Source organism: Sciurus vulgaris (assembly GCF_902686455.1).
Source record: "Sciurus vulgaris genome assembly, chromosome: X".
In the NCBI taxonomy this organism is placed as follows: domain Eukaryota; kingdom Metazoa; phylum Chordata; class Mammalia; order Rodentia; family Sciuridae; genus Sciurus; species Sciurus vulgaris.
Window position 1 is genome coordinate 28,546,976 of NC_136471.1, and position 24,368 is coordinate 28,571,343.

The 24,368-nt window shown below is 33.6% G+C and overlaps 1 protein-coding gene and 1 long non-coding RNA gene across 6 annotated transcripts in view; one reads left to right on the forward strand and one right to left on the reverse strand.

The window, feature by feature from the left end:
* The window catches only part of LOC306650957, an 86,091-nt gene extending 71,116 nt beyond the window's left edge, over positions 1-14,975 (forward strand). The window contains exon 3 of the long non-coding RNA XR_013761068.1: positions 13,333-14,975. This is a non-coding gene — a long non-coding RNA (uncharacterized lncRNA). The remainder of the gene's footprint in view (positions 1-13,332) is intronic.
* STAG2 (STAG2 cohesin complex component) overlaps positions 1-24,368 on the reverse strand; it is a 147,776-nt gene that overhangs the window by 71,153 nt on the left and 52,255 nt on the right. For all 5 annotated transcript variants that reach the window (XM_079123345.1, XM_079123343.1, XM_079123344.1 and 2 more), the window contains 6 exons: positions 21,060-21,138; positions 16,528-16,692; positions 9,414-9,510; positions 5,176-5,252; positions 3,140-3,344; positions 991-1,142 (listed from right to left, as the gene is read on the reverse strand). In XM_079123345.1, coding sequence (XP_078979471.1) covers positions 991-1,142; positions 3,140-3,344; positions 5,176-5,252; positions 9,414-9,510; positions 16,528-16,692; positions 21,060-21,138 — 775 coding nt within the window. The remainder of the gene's footprint in view (positions 1-990; positions 1,143-3,139; positions 3,345-5,175; positions 5,253-9,413; positions 9,511-16,527; positions 16,693-21,059; positions 21,139-24,368) is intronic.

The window sequence follows — 24,368 nt, forward strand, 5'->3', positions numbered from 1 at the left end:
CTAACTAGTGCCTGCTCAAAGAACAAAAACAATTAGATTAAACTAAGTAGGCTAAAATATTTAAATCAGTACTAAATTCTTTTGAGGAAAAAAATTACCTAAAATAATCAGAAAACATTTCAAATTTTGGCTAACTGATCTACTCACATATATTTTCAATTCAGTTTCACAGTTGACAGAATTGGCTGGGGGAGAAAGAACTAGTGGTGGTGTACACCTGTAATTCCAGTGACTCAGGAGGCTGAGGTAAGAGGAACACAAGTTTGAGGCCAATCTCAGCAACTTAGTGAAATAAAATAAAAAAGAAAGGGGCTAGGCTAGGGGATGTGGCTGAGTGGTAAAGTGCCCAGGGTTCAATCCCCAGTACAGGGGGGAAAAAAGATTTTATTTACTTATGATTTAGCACAAGGCTAATAAAATATTTTTTCTTATTCAAAGCTGAATTTGGTGGGCAATGTTAAAAGTATTGCCTATTGTAAAAAAATAGTGATCCAGATGCCAATATATAGCTCATAATTTTTCAAAGTGACTTCACATAATTGTGAAACCTCATTCCATCCTAACAACAATCTGAGGATGATAGGAGAGACTATCACAGTAAACATGAATACTACACTACAACATAGACAGCTTTCCAAACTGACTCAGATTACCTTACTTAAAGCATAAAACAATATTAGTCCACACAGATTGAGAATATACAACAAGGCATTGTTAGTATAAATATTCAACAAAACTTTAAGTGAAATGCATAAACAATTTTTGAAATGCTATTTAAAATTAAATCCTTCATGGGGTTGGAGTAATATATCTCAATAGTTAAAATAAATGCTTAGCAGGCACAAGGTCCTGGGTTCGATCCCTAGCAAAGTTAAATAAGTAAATATATAAATCGTTAAAACAAATTATCTGAGAGACCAAGCAAATAATAATTAATGGTGACCAAACTCGTCACACATTAATAGCTTAATACTAAATTTAAAAATTTACCTCTTTCCGCTTTTGTAGCAGGAGTTCTAGCCTCTCATTGGCTCGTTTTCCAATCATTTTATTCCGTTCTGCCTCATATTGTCTTTGTGTATTATCCATATTAATGCTAAGATTTAGTGCCACGTTTACCAAAGCTGTCATCAACTTCATAGCTATTTTTAAAAGGGTAAAATGTTGAAATTAGTCTAACAGATGCAAAAATGTACAATTTAAGATCAAATTAAGAGAAATTAAGCAGAGATGGGCTGCTCTGCATCTGACAGAAAGGAAAAATACAGCTGCTACAAATGACAACAATAAATCAACAGCTAATACTATATGGAATACTTACTATATGTCTGTAAATTGCTTATGCCAATTATTTTTCACGGATTATATCCTAATTCTCATAACTTCCCTCAAAGTTAAGGGCAGAAGAAACTGAAGTTCAGGGAGATTAAGAAATTTACCTCAGATTATACAGCTCGTAAGTACTTAATCTGACTCCAGACTATGCTTAAATCCCATTATTCTATATTACATGTCCTACAATGATCTCTTTTAGAGATCGTTCTAAATAAATTTTAGTTCATGTAGAAGTCATTTAGCTATCACAGTAACCAAAGGTAGCCTGCCTTATATCATATTATATTGCACAAAAAATGCTCCAAGAGTTTTACCAGTATTTGCTTTTGATTACTTTTACTCCATTACATATAACCACAAAAACAATGATGCAATTATAGATTTATGTAAAATATAGAAAACAGAAACAATGAAAGGTTCCTGAATATATAATTTATCATAAAACTTCCTCTAGATTCTACTCTTCTGTTTCTAATACCTTACTCTTGAGACAATACTACTACTACCTGGGATTTAATTGAAAGATCTCATCATGTTATGCCTTCTTTACTTCACTCCAGACTATTTCTCACATTTGGTAAATTGCATGATACAGCATTTGTGGCTACTGGCTCTCTAAAAGGACAGTTTCCAATTTTTGCTATAAGCTATATCACACCCTCAGCAAACCAATATTGTCATTCTGATCTAAAATTATTCATCATACTTCTTTTAATTGATTTTAGCCATTACATTCTTGACAATGAATGCCACCTTAAAGCAAGACAACCACATTCATATTTTATGACTTCAAATCTAATAAAACCCCACAAAACTCTATAAGGAACTATAAACATTTTATTTTAAATAACAGGACATACAGAAATACATCTTTAATGACAGCTTTAATCCTTCGAAAAATATTCTAAAGAAAAAATAAAAAGAGAAAAGTTTTTGAAGAGAAATCAAAATTATTAAGGCTTATGATATTATAACAAAGCCAATTTGATTTATTCAAACTCAAAGCAAAAAGCAATTTTAGGGACTAGGGCTGTAGCTCAGTGGTAAATTGCCTGCCTAGCATGTGTGAGGCACTGGGTTCAATCCTCAGCACCACATAAAAATAAATAAAGGTATTAAAAAAGATTTAGGAAAGACACATCACACAATTAAAAAAAAAAAAAAAAACCAGCAATTTTACCTTTAGTACAAAGGAGAACGTACACAATTTTATTCACTGAAACCAAATATCTCTGTTCTATAATAAACTATTTGAGATGAAAAATATATCTACTTCGACTAAAATTTAAAGATCAAAATATTTGACCTGGCTTAATGTTACCCAGAAACATGAGAAAACATCACTTTTTGCAGCATGATTGAAAGAGTAAGCACTGCCCAATAGGGGTGCTATGCTACCTGGAAGGGTTACACATATCAGAGACAAATGATAGGGTCAACAGTACTACATATCCAAAATGACTATGACAGTCTCCCCAAATCTGCTATCAATATCCTCCCTGATAAAACACCTTCCAAGAGCTCAACACATATCTATCTCATTTTTTCCATGCTGTGGCATAGTAACCAATCAAGTTTACCACAAGAAAATTACTATACATTAGCTATAAAAAAAACCTTTAAAGAATCAAAACAAAGTACCAATCTGTTCAGAGTAATTCACAGGGGGCAGTGTGGAGATATTGTTCTCTTATTGGTCACTTTATAAATAAAATTCATGTCACTATCATTTCCTTTCCCTTTAATAAGCATCCTTTCATCTCTAAACTAAGGCAATACACAGAAGATACTTCAAAATACTGACCTGCCAGGGTGCTTGTATGTCGAAAAGCTCTGACTTGTGAGTCAGACAATCCTGTAAGAAGTGAAATGACTGTATCCATCATGTACTCATCATATATGATACTATATTGACATTGCCTTACTAGTACACCGATGAATTCACAAAAACTGGATTTGAACTTCTTCCACTGAGGACCAGCCATGGTAAGTGGATAATCTCCACTATCCTAAAACAAATTTTTGAACAGCAATTTCATTTAAAATGCATGAAAAGATTTCACTTTTTCAAAAATATCCTGGGCAAAACTATGAAAAGATTCCTTTAACTTAACTTCTCCACTAAATCCTCAAAGCAAGCAAGAGAATAATATGCAAAGGTAGGGGTACTTTTGAATACTTCTGCCTTTATTTGAGACCAAAACTGGTATTCTGAATTCACTTTCACCAATGAAATTATATTACCAATTACTGAGGTTAAAAATATTCTCCTTTATCAAAGGCAAACATTCTTCTGATAAGCACAAATATATTTACTAAATTTCTTCAAAACAACAAAAAAATTACATTTTTAAATGGATTCAAGTGTCAATCTCACTTCCTAATATCTTCCCTATACACTAACAGTCACCCCTCCTTCTTTTATGGCTTCCCCCTTATTCCCATTTCCCCCCCACCCCAGCTACCTCATAGTAAAGAAAATACATAATACATTTCTAGGTCTGATATTTCACTAAAAATTATGGTCCCCAGTTCAATTCACTTTCCTACAAATGACAGAAGTGCATTCTTCTTTATGGCTGAATAAAACAACTTTGCATACACACACACACCCCACACATGCATCAACATTTTCTTTATCCATTCATCTTTTGATGGATACCTAAACTGATTCAATAACTTGGCTATTGTCAATTGTGCTGCACTAGACAGGTGTATGCATGTAACTCTAAAGTACACTGAGTTTTGATGGGCATGATGGTGCACTCCAGCAACTCAGTAGGCTGAGGCAGGAGGATCACAAGTTAAATCCCCAGTACAGAAAAAAAATTTACTCATAATTACTTCTTAACTACTGGAAACTGATAATAGCACTTAGTGGTTATCAAAGCCATTTTACAAAATTATCTTATCTTTTAGAATGATCGTTTTTTTAAAAAGCTCCTTCATTATAGAGAGTAAGAAAGAAGCTGAACAAATGAAACACGATTTTTACGGAAAAACTGGTAGTGAAAAAGTTTGGGAAGTATAAAAACCACTAGTGCTGGAATAGATCTGTGAACAAAACAAAAATCCCTGCCCTGAAGTAGCTTACATTCTAACAAATCTACAAATGAATTTATTGGTAATAATACTTCAAAGAGATCACTGTGATAATGAACTCATCTAAATTATTTTTTATTGCACTTATTGTACATAGTTTAAAGATAAAGGAGTTTTAAAATCAATAAAACAACCTGTATTATTCCTTTGTTTAAGCTACCTGGCTCATCAAATATCGACCAAATTTTCCATTTACAATATTCCCAGAATGTTATGTTCAAAATTATGTTTTTCCCACAGGGCACAGTGGCACATGCCTATAATCCCAGCAGCTTAAGAGTCTGAGGCAGGAGGATCAAAAGTCTAAGGCTAGTTGCAGCAACTTAGCATGAACCTGAACAATTTAGCAATATCTTGTCTCAAAAAATAAAAAATGCTGGGGATGTAGCTCAGTGTTAAAGCATCCCTAGACTCGATTTCCAGTACAAAAAATATTATGCTATTCCCCTGAAGTTTTAATGTTCTTACAAGAAGAATAATTACTATGTATTAAATCCTTGTTATGTGCCAAGAATTATAAAATGCTATGCAATTTTCAAATTTTACTCAATTCCACTTTTTTAACAGCCTTAAAACCATTAGCCCCATTTTACAGATGATGAAACTGCTAAGATAACTTGCTGAAGGTCACACAGCCATTACTTGCTTAATGCCGATGCTCATATCAACATTAATATATAAAATCTACAAACATTTGCAAAGTAAGACAAGATCAACATGCATAAGGTAAGATGTTACCTCATCAAATTCTTCAGTCATTTTTCGAATTATCTCAGAGTTCTGCATATGTCTAAACATTTCTGCTGTAACAACTCCTGAAATTTGCAAGTGTCAGAAATTAATACATGGTGTAATGAAATAAAGAGTACTTCTAAATCAGTCTCTAACAATAAGTCTAGAGTCACATAATAGAAGCGTGCTTCTTCATTCCATTTTTAGTATGATACTAAAACCTATAAATAAAGAACAACAAATGCTACTATCAGCCATATATAAGGAAACAGCCCCAAACTTCTGACAAGTTCCTTTTTCACTAGGACAATCAGTCTAGCTATTTCTACCTGTCTTATTTTACTCATGCTATAGTATTTATACAGTCTCCCCTCTGTATCCATGAGGAATAGGTTCCAGGACCACTCCCCCAGGATATTAAATCCTCAGTTGTTCAAGTTCCTCACATAAAATGGCACACTGTTTGCACACCTTCCTATATATTTTAAAACATCTCCAGATTACTTACAATACCTAATACAATGTGAATGTTATATAAATCATTGTTATACTATATTATTTAGGGAATAAGGATGGGGAAAAACGTACATGTGCAGTACAATATTTTTCAAATATTTAGAAAATATTATCTATAGATAAGAAATCTGTGGATACAGAAGGCTTTCTGTACTAGCTTTGTCCCTATTAACACAAACCACATGTAATCAAGGGTGAGGCAGAATCCAGAATAATATTTAAAATCGTGAGGACAAGGACAGGGGATGCAGCTCAGTGGTAGAGTGCTCGCCTAGCCTACATGATTCCCTAGGTTTCATTCCCATCCTTGATGATGAATCTGAAGATGACAGGGAAAAGAGTAAAAGGTAGAGTTCACTTTAGCCATGTGTGTGAAGCAATTACATCCTAACATCCTTGAAATGAGCTATAAATAAATATAAATAGTTAAATTTTAAGTCTCACCCATCTGGAAGCCTGTAATTTAGTTGGATGTGAAAAATAAAGAATAAAAAAATGAATTTCAAAAAGGTACACAACAAATGTTCTAATGAATGATAGTGTCAAGGAATACTGTGCTCACATGGAAGTGAAGGGAAAACTAGGAATTAAGATCTGTTTTGAAAGAGAGAGAACTGTTTCATTAAGAAAGAATTTGACAAAAACCTTTAGAATTTTCAAGTTATCAAGGAGAAGAAAGGGTCCACATTATAAGCAAAAGACCAAACACCAGAAAAGAGATTTCTATGAAAAAGTTATGCTTTAAGATAATGCAAGAAGATGAAATAAATTTCCACCGATGAGGCATCATGAGATTTACAAAGAGGGGAAGAATGTAAAAACTGGATTTTTAAAAACCATATATTTATAGATGGATCATTTACTTGCTTACCTGCCTCATTACAATACCATTAATATAGTAACAAAGAATGCCTTGGGACAGAAGATGAGATTTATAATAATAAATATTATTTAAAAAATTATTATAAGATTTCAGTAAAAGTACTATTTTGTATATACATGTATTTACATGAGCATTTTGTATGTATACATTAACAAATGTAAAACATGACCTCTGTTTCACAAGAAGATGCTAAAGCTAAGAGAAGTAACAATTTTTTGAGATTATTAACCTATATCATGCTTCTTTCCCTGTTTGAGATCAACTTCTAGTGGTATCCTGGAATAGCCCTTACTTACCACAACCTTAAAGATCCAAATGATTATTTTATAAATACACAAATTCAGAAGAAAGCACCATTTCCCTGGGTAAAGAAATGCAGTCCAAAACCTTCTGAAGGGTTTTTGTTTTAGAATCATGAGTATCTCCTTCAAAACTTTCCCATACTTTAAAAGTGCTAGATACGTGACAAGTAACTCAATCCCTGAAACAATTTCTATGAAAATAATCATTTACATAAAAATGATTTCAAAGCAAACAGATTGCACACTTTTTGAGTAATTCAATTCTAAAGCTCCTTTTCCCTCCTCACAAACTATATGACAGCAACAAACTTTAACCAGAAAGGAAACTCACAGCAGAAAACAAAGTAGCTCTGACAAGCTCTGTGCATTTAATTCTGATGTAGGTGTGAAGCCACCATTAGGACATTAGGCCAGAGCCCACTGCCATTTAAAAAGTGTGGAACTGAGGCTGGGGTTGTGGTTCAGTGGTAGAGTGCTTGCCCAGCATGTGTGAGGCACTGAGTTCGATTCTCAACACCACATAAAAATAAATAAAATAAAGGCATTGTGTCCATGTACAACTAAATAAAATATATTTTTTTTAATTTTTAAAAACTGTATAGAACTGCTAAAAACTGGTAAATTGAAAAGTGAAAGCTGCCCAGAAACAAAGGAGAAAATAACACTGGCCACAGAACCATCAATAACTCAGTAGTCTGTAGTCATTCAGTATAGGGCCAAACATCCCTTCATGTCAACAACTGCAGAAAGTATCATTGTACTACAGTAATGACTGATGCTCCTAACCACCCTGAATCAAGATGAAAGGTTAAATAAATAAGTATATTTTTTCTATGTTTATATATGAATACATGACCAGTGTAATTCCACATCATGTACAACCACAAAAATGGGAAGTTATACTTGATGTATGTTTGATATGTCAAAATGCATTCTACTGTCATGTATAACTAAAAGAACAAATAAAAAGTTTTTAAAAGTACACTTAAAGAAGTTTCTAACTCCTATATGTACAAATTCTATCAAAATAATTTTATGTGTAAAAGGACAGAATGAACTTAACTTTGATTATATGGTTAATTCTACTTCATGGAGGTTGAATATTGTGTCAGTACTTAAATCTACCTGATAAACTTACTTTTTAATACCTTAAATTTTTAGAATTCCTGACAAACCTGCTTTGCAACAAGTTATATTCAAATGCTGAGTTAGCAAGCTCCTTATTTATAAACAATGATGCCAGAGGAGGGATCAATCTGATAAAGGGAAAATGCTCAGCCTGTGGGCTCATTTCAAAACTATAATTCACAAATCTAATTAAACCAATATCCTATACTACTTACTATATTATCTAATACTGAATTGCAGCAAACTTTAAGTAAACAAGGTAGCTCCTCCGTACTTTTCAGTAAAAGACAGTCTTCAAAAGTTTTTAACCTTCTCAACACTAACCATCTTAGGCTCAAGAATTCACTATACTGTTTATCTCTCAGACCTCATACATAGGTAACATTTAATATGCATACTACATAGAATGTGATCAATCTCAAAATGCCAGTGTTACTTGTTTTTCAATTACAATTTAAGTATTTTTAAATGAGTATTTAACTATTAAAGTAAATTGCTTCTTAGAATTTTTCTACATTTGTTTAAATAAGTCATGTTTTAGCATCTTAACTTTTTAATTCTAGTCTAACCAGCCTTCCCTCATGATTACTAATATCCATGTTTTTGGTGCCCTTTTCATTGAAACTCTAAGACCCCTGAGAATTCTATTAAAATGCATTTACGTGGGCATCCTCTAGGATTTTAAGGTTGAACTAAGTATTAGAGAGACATAAAATACATCAGAACCTATCCATGATCATGACTCATTTAGTGATCCATGTGGTATAGAATCCCAACATACATTATTTTGTCCCCTTACCAAATGCCTGTCCTAAAAGTTTTTGTCCTAAGAAGAAATTTCTATATTTTTAACTTTCCCCACTCCTACTTCAAAATCTTTTTAAATAAATTAAAATCACTTTAAGGAAGACTCCACTAATGACCACGATTTTCTCTACCTTTTAGAAGAACTGGCAATTTCATCAATACCTTACTTAACTTACTTACTTACTTAGTTACTTACTTACCTACTAACTTACTTACTTACTGTTATCCATGGCACTTTTTAATTCCCTATACCTTACAATTCCCTGCCTTTTGAACCTGTATCTATTTATTATCTTCCTCCTCCCTTCTTAATCCATTTCTTTGCTCCTAAAACCAGATGCTGAAAGTGGGAAATATAACTAATAAAGGCAACGACAATTAGAAATTGCCAAGTTTTTAGCTAAATTTCAAACATGAATATAATTATCAGGCTTTTTCTCTTATTTTGTTCTTTTCTTTTTTCCTTATACATTTTGTATGAATATAATGAAAATAATTTACTGCATCTTGGTATTAATTTCCATGTAAAGTGCTAACATCTTTTTAGGTGTAACAAACAGGAACATGACTATTTGCGAGCTTCTGCTTCCAAAATAAATGTATCTTACCTTTACAGCCTGAACACTGAATAAAAAAGTTGATGAGGTCAAGAAGTGCTATATCTCGGTCGTGTTTGTATGATTCGATCCAATCATCTACCACCGACTAAAACAGAAGGGAAAAAATTTTTTTAAATTAGCTTTTTCGAATGATCTGAGAATCAATGAAGTCTTATGAAAGTCATAAAATTCAGCTTTATGTAGTATCAGATCACTTCAAATTAACAGACATAAAGATACAAACACATACAGGTGTGTGTGTGTGTGTGTGTGTGTGTGTGTGTATGGTGTGTGTATCTCCCAGCTGGCTTATTTGCAAATATTAAAAATATCCTAAAATTTTCATGGTAATGGGATGGAACCTGAATAGCCAAATCAATTTTAAAAGAGGAGAAACCCAAGACTCATGATTTCATGATTTTAAAACTTAATTACAAAGCGGCAGCAAGCAAGACAATGAATGTAGTAGTACTGGTTTAAGTATGGGAATTTAGATTAACATAATAAAATTCAGAGTCCAGATATAGATCTTTACATGGAAGGATATTTGATTTTCAATAAGGATGCTAAGACAATTCAATAGGAAAAGAATACTTTTTGCAACAAATGGTACTGAGATAAATGGATATGATTATGCAAAAGAATGAATGAAACTGGATCCTACCTCACACCACACACAGAGTATTTAACTCATATGGATCAAAGAACTAAATATAAAAGCTAATAATCTAAAATTGTTAGAAAAAAAATAAAAGCAAATTTTCGTAATGTTACATTTGGCAAAGCCTTCTCAAGAGCTAGATCAAAAAAGCACAAAGTAATCAAAGAAAAAGTCAATTCAATTTATTCACCTTTTATATTTCAAAAGATTCTATGAAGAAAGTGAAAAGATAATCCATATAACATGAGCAAATATTTGTAAATCATGTATCTGATAAGGGATTTGTATACAGAATATAAAAGAACTCCTACAACTCAGTAATTTTTAAAAAGCCAGACTAGGATGTATTTCTATAGGAGAGCAAATGTTCAGCATACATGACACCTGGGTTCAATCCACAGCACAAAAAATAAAAAGTTTAAAAAGCCCAACAACCTAATTGAAAACTTAAAACATAAGCAAAGAACCATGTGTGGTGGCACACGTCTATCATTCAAGCTACTGGGGAGGCTGAGGCAGGGGGATCCAAGTTCAAGGCCAGACTCAGCAATTTAGTGAGACCCCATCTCAAATTATAAAACAAAAAGGCCTGGGGAGTATAACAGTAAAGTGTTCCTGTGTTCAATTCCCAGTACCACAAAAACATTATTTACACACGCACATAACCAAAGGATCTAAATAGGCAGTTCTATAAAAATATAGGAATGGCCAAAAAACTCATGAAAAGATGCTCAAAATCATTAGCCATCAAGGAAAAGCAAATCAAAACCATAATGAGGGACTGGGTATGTGACTCAGTAGTAGGGAGTTTGCCTAATATGCATTGAGGTCCTGAGTTCACAAAAAACCAAGAAAATAAAACAAACCACACCATAATGAGACACCATTTCATTCCCAGTAGGAGCCACTAAGATGGTTATAATAAAAAATATCAACAATAACTATCACTGGTGGGCTGGGGATATAACTCAGTGGTAAAGTGCTTGGCTAGCATGTACATGAGGCCTGGTGTTAAATCTCTAGCACCACACATACAAAAAAAAGTACAAAACCAAAACCAAAAATACAATCACATATGAGCAATAGATAAACGGAACACTCAAAACACTGCTGGTGGGAAGTAAAATGGTACAGCCACTTTGGAAAAACTGGCAGATCCTCAAAAAGTTAAATATAGTATTAACATATGACACTGCAATTTGACTCCCAGGTATATATTACCAACAAGAAATGAAAACATACGTCCAAACAAATACTTGTGCAGCATTATTCAAAATAGCCAAAAAGTATTTCCAGGATGAATAAAAGAAATGTGGTATATATCTATAAAATATAATAGTTTGGTTAAAAGGAATTAAGTACTAATACACACTATGACATGAACAAACCTGGATTGTATTATGCTAGATCAAAGAAAACACTCATGAAGAACCACAAACTGTATGATCCCATTTATATGAAATGTCCAGAATAGACAAAAATGTAGAAAAGTAAATTAATGGTGGCCTAGTCCCAGAAAAGGGGAAGTGACTGCTAAAGGACATGAGAATCCTTCCCAGGATGGTGAAAATGTTCTAAAATTAGATTTTGATGGCAGCTGTACAATTCTGTGAATGTACTAAAAACCACAAAATTTACACTTTCTGCAAACATCTATGAACAGTTAATAGCTTAGTCCTCAGTGCTGCACTCTTGGAAAATCATGGAAACATTTAAAAGGTGGGGCCTAATGGGAGGGTTCAGGTTGTTGGAGGCATGACCCCCTAAGAGGATTGTGGCACCTGGGTCCCTTTCAGCTGCCATGAGGTGAACACCTTGTTCCACCACACAATCCCTGCCACTTGCCATAGGTCCAAAGGCAATGGGAACAAATAACCATGAACTAAAACTGCTGAAACGTTGAGCCAAAATAAACCTTTCCCCCTTATAAGCTGATTATCTCAGGTATTTGTTACAGTAACAGAAAGCTAACACAATTAGTTTTTACATTTGAATACTTTTCTGTATAACAGTTTGAACAACACAATTTACACAAGAAAATTTTCCCACATATATCTACAACAAAAGCAACAGAATATATTATTATGGCCCCAAAATCTATGACATTTCTCCAGTAAGAGGTTAGGTCTATGTCCTCTTTCCTAGAACAAAATGAGGCAATGTGTCCAAATTGAGATCACAGAGGACCAAGCATCTATCTGCATTGGTCTCTTGAAGCACAAGTGAACTGCATACTCTCAAGACATTCTCTCCAATACCAGAAGCCATACTATAAAATACCCAAGTTACAGAGAAAAGCCATTTGTAGGTGCACCAGGTAAAGTTCCAGCTGAGCTTAGTCTTGGAATTATGAACATACTATATACCAAAAATTAGTAAAGAAACGCATGAATGATTATAGTCCCTATGTTACTACCAGGCATTTAAACTGTTCCAACTAAGACCCAGCCATCATGAAGCTGAGACAAGTCACTCCTATTCAGTTCTGTATGGATTCTAGACCCATAGAATCATTAAGTCAAATAAAATAGTTATTGTTGCACATCAATCAGATTGTGATAGTGTGTTATATAGCAATAGATAACAAAAATAAGAGCTATATTCATCAATAATGCTTCAAAAATATTTAATAAAATCTTACGAAGAGACTACCCCATCACATAATATTTATAAAGCTCAAATAAATTTACATTAGGAATACAGGTCTATTGTAATAAAAATAAATGCAGGCTATTAGTATTAAATGGTTAAAATTGTTAGTTACTAAATAATATGCAAAGAACTTATTCAATAAAAATTCAACATCTATTATCTAATAAAATGAGGAGGTATATGCATGGTTTCTCTTTTCTTTAAGAATTATTTTGGGGTAGCAGCACTAGGGAACTCTATCGCTGAGCAAAATCTCCAGTCCTTTGTATTTTTCATTTTGAGACAGGGTTCACTAAGTTACTAAGTCCCGAACTTATGATCCTCCTACCCAAGCCTCCTGGCCACTGGGATTATAGGGGTAAGCCATTGTACCAGGTAATAAATTTTTTAAAGCCAGCAGTCAGTCTTGGGTTTAGTCACTCTCACTTATAATTACTGAGTTATATATCTGTAGGGAAGCAAAAAATGATTAACACATAGTTCCTGATCAATAAATTAATAATCTAGGTGAATTTCACCATCATGTACATCCACAAGAAATTAATTTAATAAATAGTTATCTATTGGTAAATGGCATAAAGATCAATAGAGGGAAGGGAGCGAGGGGGTGGGAAGGGGAAGGAGAGGTACTGGGGTCTGAATTAAAATAAGATATATTCCATACTTGTACGATTACATCAAAATGGATTTTACTGTTGTGTATAAACAAAAAGAACCAATAAAAAAACATTTTTAAAAACCTACAAACAAAACCTATACATAATGATAATACAACATGGATTAGTGTTATAATGGAACAGTAAAAGTTAATATAATGGCTAAGTGCAATAATGGATGGCTAAGTATAAACAATACATTTTGGGAAAAACAGTATTTAGGAATATTTTTTAGAAGAGAGACATTTGATTAAATAAGCCTTATTTGATATGGAAAGGGGGAAAATGAAAACCATTCAAGGCATCTAGAAAAAAACAATGAAAGCCTAAGGGCAGAGCAAAGTATGGTTGGAGAATAGAAATTATGTCATAAGGAAATCTGGGCTGGATTTTTTGTGCATAAAGATGAACCCTGTTTTGAACAGGGAACATCCTCAATCAAATCTGGTCTTAGAAATGTAAGGCAAAGCTGGGTGCAGTGGCACATGCCTGTAATCCCTGCAGTTTGGGAAGCTGAGGCAGGAGGATCACAAGTTCAAAGCCAGCTTCAGCAACTTAAGGTGATCCTGTCTCAGAATACAAAATAAAAAGGGTTGGGGATGGGGCCCAGTGGTTGAGTGTCCCTGGGTTCAATCCCTGGTTTAAAAAAAGAAAAAAAAAAAAGACAGGAAAGAACCATAAAAGGAATGAAAGGGGTTGGTGCCCTATACCTGAAAAATCTCCTCCCAGTCCCAGAAATACATGAATATTCATCCTCTTTCTCAGCCTATCCCCTCCCCAATTTCTTTTACCCTATATCTATCTATAACCTCCCCACCAGCATGAGGTTGAGTGTCTGATCTGTGAGCCTTTCTCCCTGAAGAATAAACCTTTCTTTACTATTTAAACAGTGCTTGGTCTTATCACTGTTTCCACAATTCTGAGAGGGGGAAAAAAGGATCCAGCTTGGGGTCAAAACTTGGCAACACAAGCATTCCTTTGCAAGATAGAAACAGGACAATGAATTATATAAAGGTTCAATCTAAATAAAGAACAAACTATAAGCAACGGAACTACGGAAAATGTTCATTCTTTAAATACTAAGATACCATTAACAAAAGAATTAAAGAGGAAAACCTTCATTATAAAACTGTAAAATTTAATGAGCCAAGAAGTTCAACAAAAACCCTATAGACAGGATGAAATTAGAAAAGCTTAATTAGCTGTGGCTATAAGTTTAAATTTCTGGTGGTTTGTACCCCCAACTCAAACTTCATATGTTGAGCCCTAATCATTAATATAATAATACTAGAAAGTGAGGCTTTTGGAAGGTGATTATGTCACAAGGGTTCTGAATGAAATTAATGCCATTACAAAAGGTGGCCCCAGAGAACTTCCTTGCCCGCTTCTACCATGTTAGGATATAATAAGAGGAGTCTATGAACCAGAAAGTGGGCCCTCACTAGACACTGAAATCTACTAGCACCTTGATCCTATACTTCCCAGCATCCAGAACTTTGAGAAATCCATTTCTGCATTTTAAATGCCATCTAGTTTATGTTACTTTTTTATGGAAGCATGAATAGACTAAATAACTGATATTAGCAAAAACAAAAGGTACCAGAAAAATACTACAGAGAAAAGGAACAACAACAATAAAAAAGAAAGTAATGAACTAAGAGTACAATGTACGAGATAACGTATGTTCTTTTGGTTAAATTAACCTAAAAGGAGAACTGGAGAGAGGCAATTTTTTAAAATCAGGGAATGACTAAATAAACCAGAACACCATAAAATAACAAGGTGTTATTTTTAAAAGGTAAATGTGCATATGCCCGGGTTCCATTCCCAACACACATACACAAAAAGCCAAATGTGTATTCAAAACAATTATTTAAAAAAATAGAAAAATTCACACCCTAATTGTAACTATAGAAAAGAAAATTTTAGTAGATGGATAAATAAGGATCAATTAGAATGATGTGAAGGAATTTGATATCTATTAATTTCCTTCCACTGTAAAACTGATGAAAGCTCAAAAAACTAATAACTAGTATTTTATATGTAAAATTGTTTTTATTATTCCCAATTGATTTAAATTTTATTTAAATAAACCACACATACTTACATAATTATGTATTTTATAAACAAGTTTTGCATGTTATTAATAATAAAAAGTCAGGGCTGTAGCTCAGTGGCAAGGTGTTTGCCTAGCATGTGTGAGGCACTGGGTTCCATCCTCAGCACCACATATAAGTAAATAAATAAAATAAAGGACCATCAATGACTATAATTAAAAAATATTTTAAAAAATAATAAAAGTCTAAATGACTTAGTTCTCAGAAAACCATCCTTGTATACCTATTACTAACTGTTACTTCTAAGAACAGAAACTTTCCCTATAACTTTTAAAAATTAAATGAAACTTTATTATGTATGTATATTAAAGGTCAGGCACAGTGGCACATACCTATAGAACCAGCTACTCAAGCGGCTAATAACACGGGAGGATAACTTGCACCCACAAGTTCAAGACCAGCCTGGGCAACACAGCCAAGACCCCATCTCAAAAGAGATTTAAAAATAATATATATTCCTTGAGTATAGTATTTATTTATTTTTTTAAAAATCTTATAGGCTTGACCAATACTGTAAAAACTAAATGCTTCAACTGTCATAAAATTATGCATAAGCAACAAAATTAGGATAATTTGCTATAGATATTCCTTCACCTATTCTTTGGCTAAGAAATAAGCAAAAGTAATAAAATCCATAATGGACAACAGTCACTATAATAATTCAATTCATTAAAGTGACCAGTGATTACAGTATATCACTCAACCAACAATTCTATATGAGCAGAAGATGTCATATTTAATGGAAGCTAAATAAATTCAGGAGAAATTGAACCCTCATAGCCAGGATTTACTTCATCATGTTTTTCAACCAAATAATATTTTACCTTGTTACATTAAAACAGAGCAGAAAATGACTCAAGATACAGCTTAAAATTCTTATATAATGTAGACATTCCTGGAGTTTTGACTAGTGTTTTTTTTTTTTTCTAATAAATAGTGTATTTTTAAAAAGAAATAGAAAACTCAGGACTATACTTTTTATAAGTCACTGAAGTTTAGAATACACAAATAAACTGAGAAGAATTCTGTAAATATACCTGCATAGCACTCTTGCCCATTTTTACAACTTCAAACAACATCATGTTTTCCACTCCATTCTGTTGGTGATGACCATTCATTCGGTTTGGACCAGAAGGAGGTTTTCCTCCTCCATTTCCACTTTTGCCCTTTTCTCCTGGGCCCTTTTTGCCTTTTTTACAAGTCTGCATAAAAAATACAAGTTGGTTAAATTACATCACTATCCTTGAAAGTTCAAAGTTACTGAAGCAGCTGATACAATGATATAATTTCGATACATAATTATAACATTCTTAAACTTGACATATAAAGAGAATGCCATCCAAACATAAGAAAACTATGATTCCAACAACCTCTTTTGGTTTAATTCTTTTATTTATACTAACCATAAGCCTAACTTTACATTGCAGTTAATAGCACAGCCTCAACAGACAGACTATGAAGGTCCAAATTTCTATCCCTGTTAGCTAAGTGACCTTGAGAGAGTTAATAAAACACACTGCTTCAGAGACTTTTTTTTTGTCTAAGTTGTACAGTGGAGCATAAAACTATGCCTGCTTCACAGGGCTGCCGTGATAATGAAAACAGAAAGTAATTATTAGCAACATACACAGCTAATAATGATATAAAAATATCTGCTATCATTTTAAAATGAAATATACATTAAAAGGAACTCAATGAACATTACTTGAATCTAAATCTGCTGGATAGACCTACTAGATTTGAAACAATTTCCATATCTGAATTAATTTTAAAAATTAATATAAATAAAAACTGTCAAAATATAAATAAAATTTGAAAACTACTGCATAAAAAGTAAAATCAGAAAAATTCCTAGAGCATACCAAATCAGACAGGCTGTATCCAAGCTTTATAATAGTTCCTTATGCTGTGTTAGGGTACAGAGTGGAATGGGCAGAAAGAAAAACTAAACTTATAACTCATACTTAGTTCAATGCTTTAACTTGATTTGTACTGTTAGCCTTATAAATCCTTGCACTGCTCTAAATAAAGAAATCTTGAACAGTATAAATAGGCCTATCAGTTTCCTTCTAGTCCTGGGCCCTCTCTCCAACACTTATCATGAAAACATGATTAATAAACACTACAGAAACAAACCCCAATATAAACTGTCAGTATTGAGAGTAGGGGCTTCAGCAGGGTGTGGTGGCACACACCTGTAATTCTATCACATCAGGAGGCTGAATTAAGAGGACTCAAAGATCAAGGTCTGCCTCAGCAACTTAGTAAGACCCTGCCTCAAAATTAAAAATAGAGAACAGGCTGGGGATGTAGCTCAGTGGTTAGGTGCCTCTGGGTTCAATCCCTGGTATGAGAGAGAAAGGGGAGGGAGGAGGGGGGCAGGAGGGAGAGAGGTGGAGGAAGAGAGAGAGAGAGAGAGAGAGAGAGAGAGAGAGAGAGATAGAGAGAGAGAGAGAGACACACACACAGGGCTTCATAAATCAGTGAAATAATTAGCTGCACAACTCTGTTACAAATTCTCCCACAGTTTTCATACCTTGTTAAAGAAAAACAAGCAATTCACTAACTCATTTGTAAAATGCCAGAGCTGGATTAACATCTTTACAGAAAAAGTTTTCTGATCCCTTCAGCTGACGAATTCAAATCTCTTTAGATCTACAGTGGTCTAGACAGCAAAGGTCAGTAAACTTTTTCGTAAAGTACCAAACAGTCAGTATTTTAGGCTTTGTGGGCCACATACCATCTGTTCCATATCCTTTATTTTTTACTATGCTTTTTTTTTTGAGGGGGGTGCTGGGGATCAAACCAGGGGCACTTTACCATTGACCTACACCCCCAGTCCTTTATATTTTGATACACGGCTTTGCTGGGTTGCTAAGGTTGGCCCTTCAACTTTTAATCCTCCTCCCTCGGCCTCATGAGTTGCTGAGATGAAAGTGTGCATTATCACACTCAGCCATTTTTAAAAACTTTTTAAAATGTAAACACCATTCCCAGCTAGCTAACAGTACAGAAACAGGCCATACTTTGGAAATTCTTGATCTATAGTCACACCTACAAATTTCTTCCCACTAATGGTCTGTGTGTATATGTATATCATTCCAGAGGGTCCTTCTTCCTCCTTCAAGAGTCCAAAACTACCCTAATCTTAATAATTACTTCAAATTCTTTCTCAGCACCTGAAATATATTGCCTATTAGTTTATTTTGTTAATGATATTCAGTCTTTGTGAACCTAAGCCATTAATTCCTAATTGTAAAATGATATGCTTTTATACCCAGTAAAAGAATTTCAGCAACAAGTGTACAAAGAGTACACTAAAAAAATTATAAAAGGTTCATTAACATGGAGCAATATATTTGCAATTTATTATATGTCTCAATAATTCCTTATCAGTATGAAAAACTAATTAGCACAATTAAAATGGCTCAAAGGATATGCTGTGCTATAGGAAAAAATGTGCAAGAAGTAATAATACAAGGGAAGTATAAGAAGTAAACATGCTAACCTGAAAAATCTCTAAAGAAAAAAAGAGTTTAGGAAGTGGAATAGTATAACAGGTTAAGAACACAGACCTGGACTCAGATCCTTCAGAGACCTTAGTTTCCTTTCTTTTAATTTCTTTTTGACCAGGGATTGAACCCAGGGGTGCTCAACCCGAGCCACATCAGCAACTTAGCAAGACAGGGTCTCACTAAATTGCTTACAGCCTTGCTAATTTGCTGAGGCTAGCCTTGAACTTCACATCCTCCTGCCTCAGCCTTGAAAGCCACAGGGTTTGTAGACATGAGTCACTATGCTTGGCCTCCCTTTCCTATCTAAAAAAATAAGGAAGTTTTCTAATTCATGGGGTTGTTAAATATTTAAATTAGGTAACATACACAAAATTAAAAGAACAGTGGCTGGAGCATATATGGTATAGTGTTAAAATGTAGTTGCTCTTTTTCCTATAATAAAAATCCTTCATCTGACCCCTAACACCTCACCCACACCAATAGCTATATAAAGTTAACCAAACTATGGCACAAAAACTTCAGAGGGTCTGAAAATGCAGCATAATGATAGAAAGCATGTTTAGTATATGAGAAGTCCTGGGGGTTCAACCACCAATATCATACACACAAAAAAACACCTTTAAAGGGTCCTCTATTCAGATCCACAGGTGGTATTGTTTTAGTTTATAAATTAAATAAAAGGAAAAAGTAAATTATTTTCTAATGGACAACCATATACTTCCCCTTAGAATGATGGATATGTTTGTTTTAGATAGTCAAGAGGTAACATTTCAATTCACACGTCTCTCTCTCTCTCAAAACTTCTACTTTCTATGGAACTAACACAGCATACTAATTATGAACTCATGAATTATGAGCACTACAGAAAATGTTCCAAGGGCTAGCTGAATAAATTATGTACTACATATAAAATGTGATTCTATGCCACCATTAAAAATTATGGAGTTAGCTAGGTGTGGTGGTGCATACCTGTAATCCCAGAGTCTCAGGAGGCTGAGGCAGGAAGATCACAAATTAGAGGCAACAAAGTGAGACTCTCTCTCAAAATAAAAAAGAATACAGATGTTGCTCATTGGTAAAGCACCCCTGGGCTTAATCCCCAGTACCAAAAAGAAAAAAACCATTTTTATATTCACTGATGGGAAAGTTGTTGACAAAATACCATTGAGTTTTAGAAGCATGTTATAAACAGTTTTCATGGTATGATTCCATTTAAGTAAAATTCTACATCCAGGTTTGTACATAGGCATATGTATAAAAAGTATGTTCATCAAAACGTCTAAGGAATAAATTATCTCTGGATGACAGGATTACGGGAAAAATTCACTTTGTTCATTGTACATTTCTGTATGATTTAGATTTTTTCAAAGTTATGTCATGAGAAAATATAAATCCAAATTCATTTGGGGGGAACAAAATGCTCAACAGTAAAAACTAGTCACCTTTTTCAACAGGTACTTATTAACCCAAATGCAGAGAGACAAATGTAGGTTCAAAAAAAGCAAAATGATTTAACCATTCTCACCAAGTTATACAAAGCTCTTGGGCTACCCACTCATACTTGAAGCTTGCATTCTAGTGACTAGAACTAAACTTTGTTAGTTTTTATCCTTCACATAACTTATAGGGCAAAACACCTGTCCCCTGAAACTTACTGGACATAAATTGGTTGTATGTTACATGTGTAGGGTGCTTTCAAATATTACTTTGTCTATACTTTGGGAACTATAACAATATATTTACGGGGAAATAATAATAAAGCCAACAAAACACCACATTTTGCTTATAATGCTATGCTTTTACAAGATAAAACTACTAGAAACGATGTGGCATTAATTTCAACTTTAGAGCAGTGCATTATAGCTGATGAAAAGCTATTTGGTCAAGAAACATAAAGGAACATGAACATTCAATAGTCTTGACATACGTATCAGTCTGCAAAACAACACACTTTTAAAACATAAAAATCTCCACCCCCTCTTCCCCAATGCATACATAATACACATTTGCTCTCTCAGAAACCAACAAAATAAAGTCATATAGTTGGCACATACTTTTCCTTTTCCTTGCTTTTGGTTTTTTCCTTCGATGTCCTCAAAATCTGTGTCAGAAGAAAAATGTGTTTCTGACTCCCTATGAAAAAAGATAAGCAATATTAAAAATACTCCTTAGAAATATAGATAGAGGTTCTAATTATTGGCAACACTTTCTAAAATGTTTGTTTAACTCATTAAAAATCTAAATACTAGCATTAAAAGTAATTAAGATGCTTTCTCAAAACATTCCACAGCATGTTACCAAACATATAAGATTACATAACCAACTACGAAAACACTAATCTAAAATACAAGTCGCTAAACACTTCCTTGTTTTGTTAATTTTTAATCAAAGCATAAAAACTAAATGAGTGGTTCTCAAAATTTAAGCCTAGTGACTGTGTGGTGTTCTGTAGTAGTGGCTGGTTCCATTTTCTGGTTCAAAGACCATACATAGTGCTTAGGGAAAACTATTCTAACATTCAGTATTAGATTAACTTTATTAGGAAATTTAACAATATCCTGGATCTTCTGATCCCTCCTACCTCACTCAAAAAATTTATAAATTGAAGTATGAAGCATTATACAAAACATTATTTCTGAAAGGATTATGTATAAAACACTTTTATAGTCAGGTGTGGTGGTGCACACCTGTAATCCCAGGGGATCAGGAGGCTGAAGCAGGAGGATCTATCTCGGGTTTGAAGCCAGCCTCAACAACTCAGAAAGGCTGTACATGGCCTAGTAAGATCCTACCTCAAAATTAAAAATAAAAAGGGCTAAGGATGTGGTTCAGTGGGTTCAATTCCTGGTTTAAAAAAAAAAAAAACTTTTATAAACTAAATCATATGAAATATAGTAGAGAAGTAAACTATGTACTCCAAATCCTTTATAAAGAAAAGAAAAGAGATAATGAGCTAGTTAGGATAACTAATTCTGGCACTAAGTAACTTTGTGATCTTGTACAGGGACAACATCTCAATCCTATAACAACATATACGCATGAAAAAAATCTCTAAAAAGTCTCTTCAATCTCCAACATATAATCCTACACCTCTAAAATGCTGGCCCTTGCTTTGTATAATCTTGATTTCCTAATATATGTAACAAAGCAGACTGATTTTAAACATGTGTGATGTTTTCTACATGTAAACATGAGTTTACCTAAGTATTAACATACCCTCTTTTAAATGCTTAAAGAAAGGCATACTTACCTTGGTATTTGGGTCACACTGGATTTTAGAATTGAGTCACACCCATAGAAGATAAAGGTTTTACCCCTCTAAATGTGTAATCCTTGTGCCAATCTAGTGCCCGTTTTGCTTCAAACAAAAGGAACCAAAGGAAAAGGCTACCTTTAGAAAGCTAGTCTTCTCAATCTAGAAGTCTTCTATTGCCATTTTTATTACTACAACAACCAGTTGTTCAGAGGCCGTGAGGAAGGAACAGTTCATAAATCTAAAGTAAAAGTGAAGATGCTAACAGGAAAAAAATTTCTATTTATGGAAATTACTTACAAAGTAATTCAAACAATGTACTGAAGATAGCAGAATCCTAACTATGTCCTATCATGATGAAAAAGTCCTATAAAATAAATATCATTTCTCAGAGTTAATGCACAGAAACTGAATGACTACTATAATACTTAACCTTGAAACTTATGCCTGTTCCATCTTAAAAAGATTGTTGTCATCAATATTCCTCTCACATGCCTATTTGTCCAGATCCCCCCAAAATCCTAATGTATAAATAATATTCTTTCTTCCCAAGATGCCTGTGGGATACCAGCTCTTAGCTCAGTAACTGCTATAATCTGTAAGCAATCATTAGTCCTCACAATATTCCAATAGCCAAAGAGTAATCAAAAGCTCAATTATACTCTTAATCCTCCAGGTTATCCTAACTAAAAGAATGAGCTATTACAGATTTGACTACTAACTGAAAAATCTTCTGAAGAAAGGTGAAATGAGTAATCTGGAGTCTAAAATAACCCTCAATCAGAAAAAAACACTCTCCTAAGCCTTTTCTTTCTCCAATGCTTTCCTGTGTTTTAAGATCAAAAGAACAACTATAATAATAAGCTACCCTAGGTGAAATAACATGTTTATATGCTGACAAGAATGAGTTAACTCTTTAGGGGTTTGAAACATGAGTCATCTATTGCATGATCAAATCATATATTCCTCTTTACTGTGCCCTCTACACTACATACCCAACCAAATGCTAGGTTTATTATAGCCCCCTAACACCAATTCTCTTTTATCCATCATCCTATTTTAGTTCCTATTACTCGAGATATTCTAATAGTCAACAGAATACCCTACAATATAAAGCTTTTAAATACTCACTAATCTTAAAATATTTTTAAAAATTTCATAATCTTCTCTTACATCTTTAAAATCAGAGCTCATAAAGGCAGATGAATCTAACTTAACTCTTCACATCATTTTGCATAATGCCCTATACATCAGCCACTTAGTACTTTTAACAAAAGTAATAATATTTACAAAGAAATTCAAAATCTGGAATACATGGAATTCTCCTACTAATGATGTAATTAAAAAAATAAATTTTAAAAGATGCTATTTTTGAAAGCCTGAATGTCTTTGATCAATGAATTTGAGACTAGTCAAACCAAAATAGAATTTCTTTTTCAACAATTTCATGTCTTCCCTGAAATAAACAAAAAGAAAAACAAGAATTTTTTTCTCAAGAATCTTAAAATAGAATAAAGGTACACTAGGATTAAAATCACGTTAAAACTATACTTTGGAGTTGGAGGTATAGCTCCGTGGTAGAGTATCCGCCTATCAGGAAAAGGACCCAGGACTCAATTCACAGCACTGCCTCACCACCCCCCATCATATTTTCAATATTAGCAATATCCTAATCCTTTTGGTGGAGAATCAATCTCCACCAAAGAGAAAATAGTTAAAATATAAAAACTACCTACAATCAAGACAGATATTAGCTGTCATTATGTGTACAATGGTTATCTATCTGTTGTGGTTAAAGTTGTTAGCAACTGAACTCTTTTCAAATCAAGTCTTATAAGAACCTAACAGGAAATTGTGTGTGTGTGAAATAAAGTTAGGGCGAAGTGCAGTGGTGCATGCCTCTAATCCCAGCTACGTGGAAGGCTGAGGTGGGAGGATCACAAACTTAGGGCCAGCCTGGGCTAAAACTTAGTGAAATGCTGAATGAACCAATATGCATGGAACTTGTTTCTATAAAAATTATGATGCCATGTCCTACCTTCATAAGGCTTATCTTAGTCCATCATAATTTAATGGAAATCTGAAATTGCATCCTAAAAAACAATGCTTA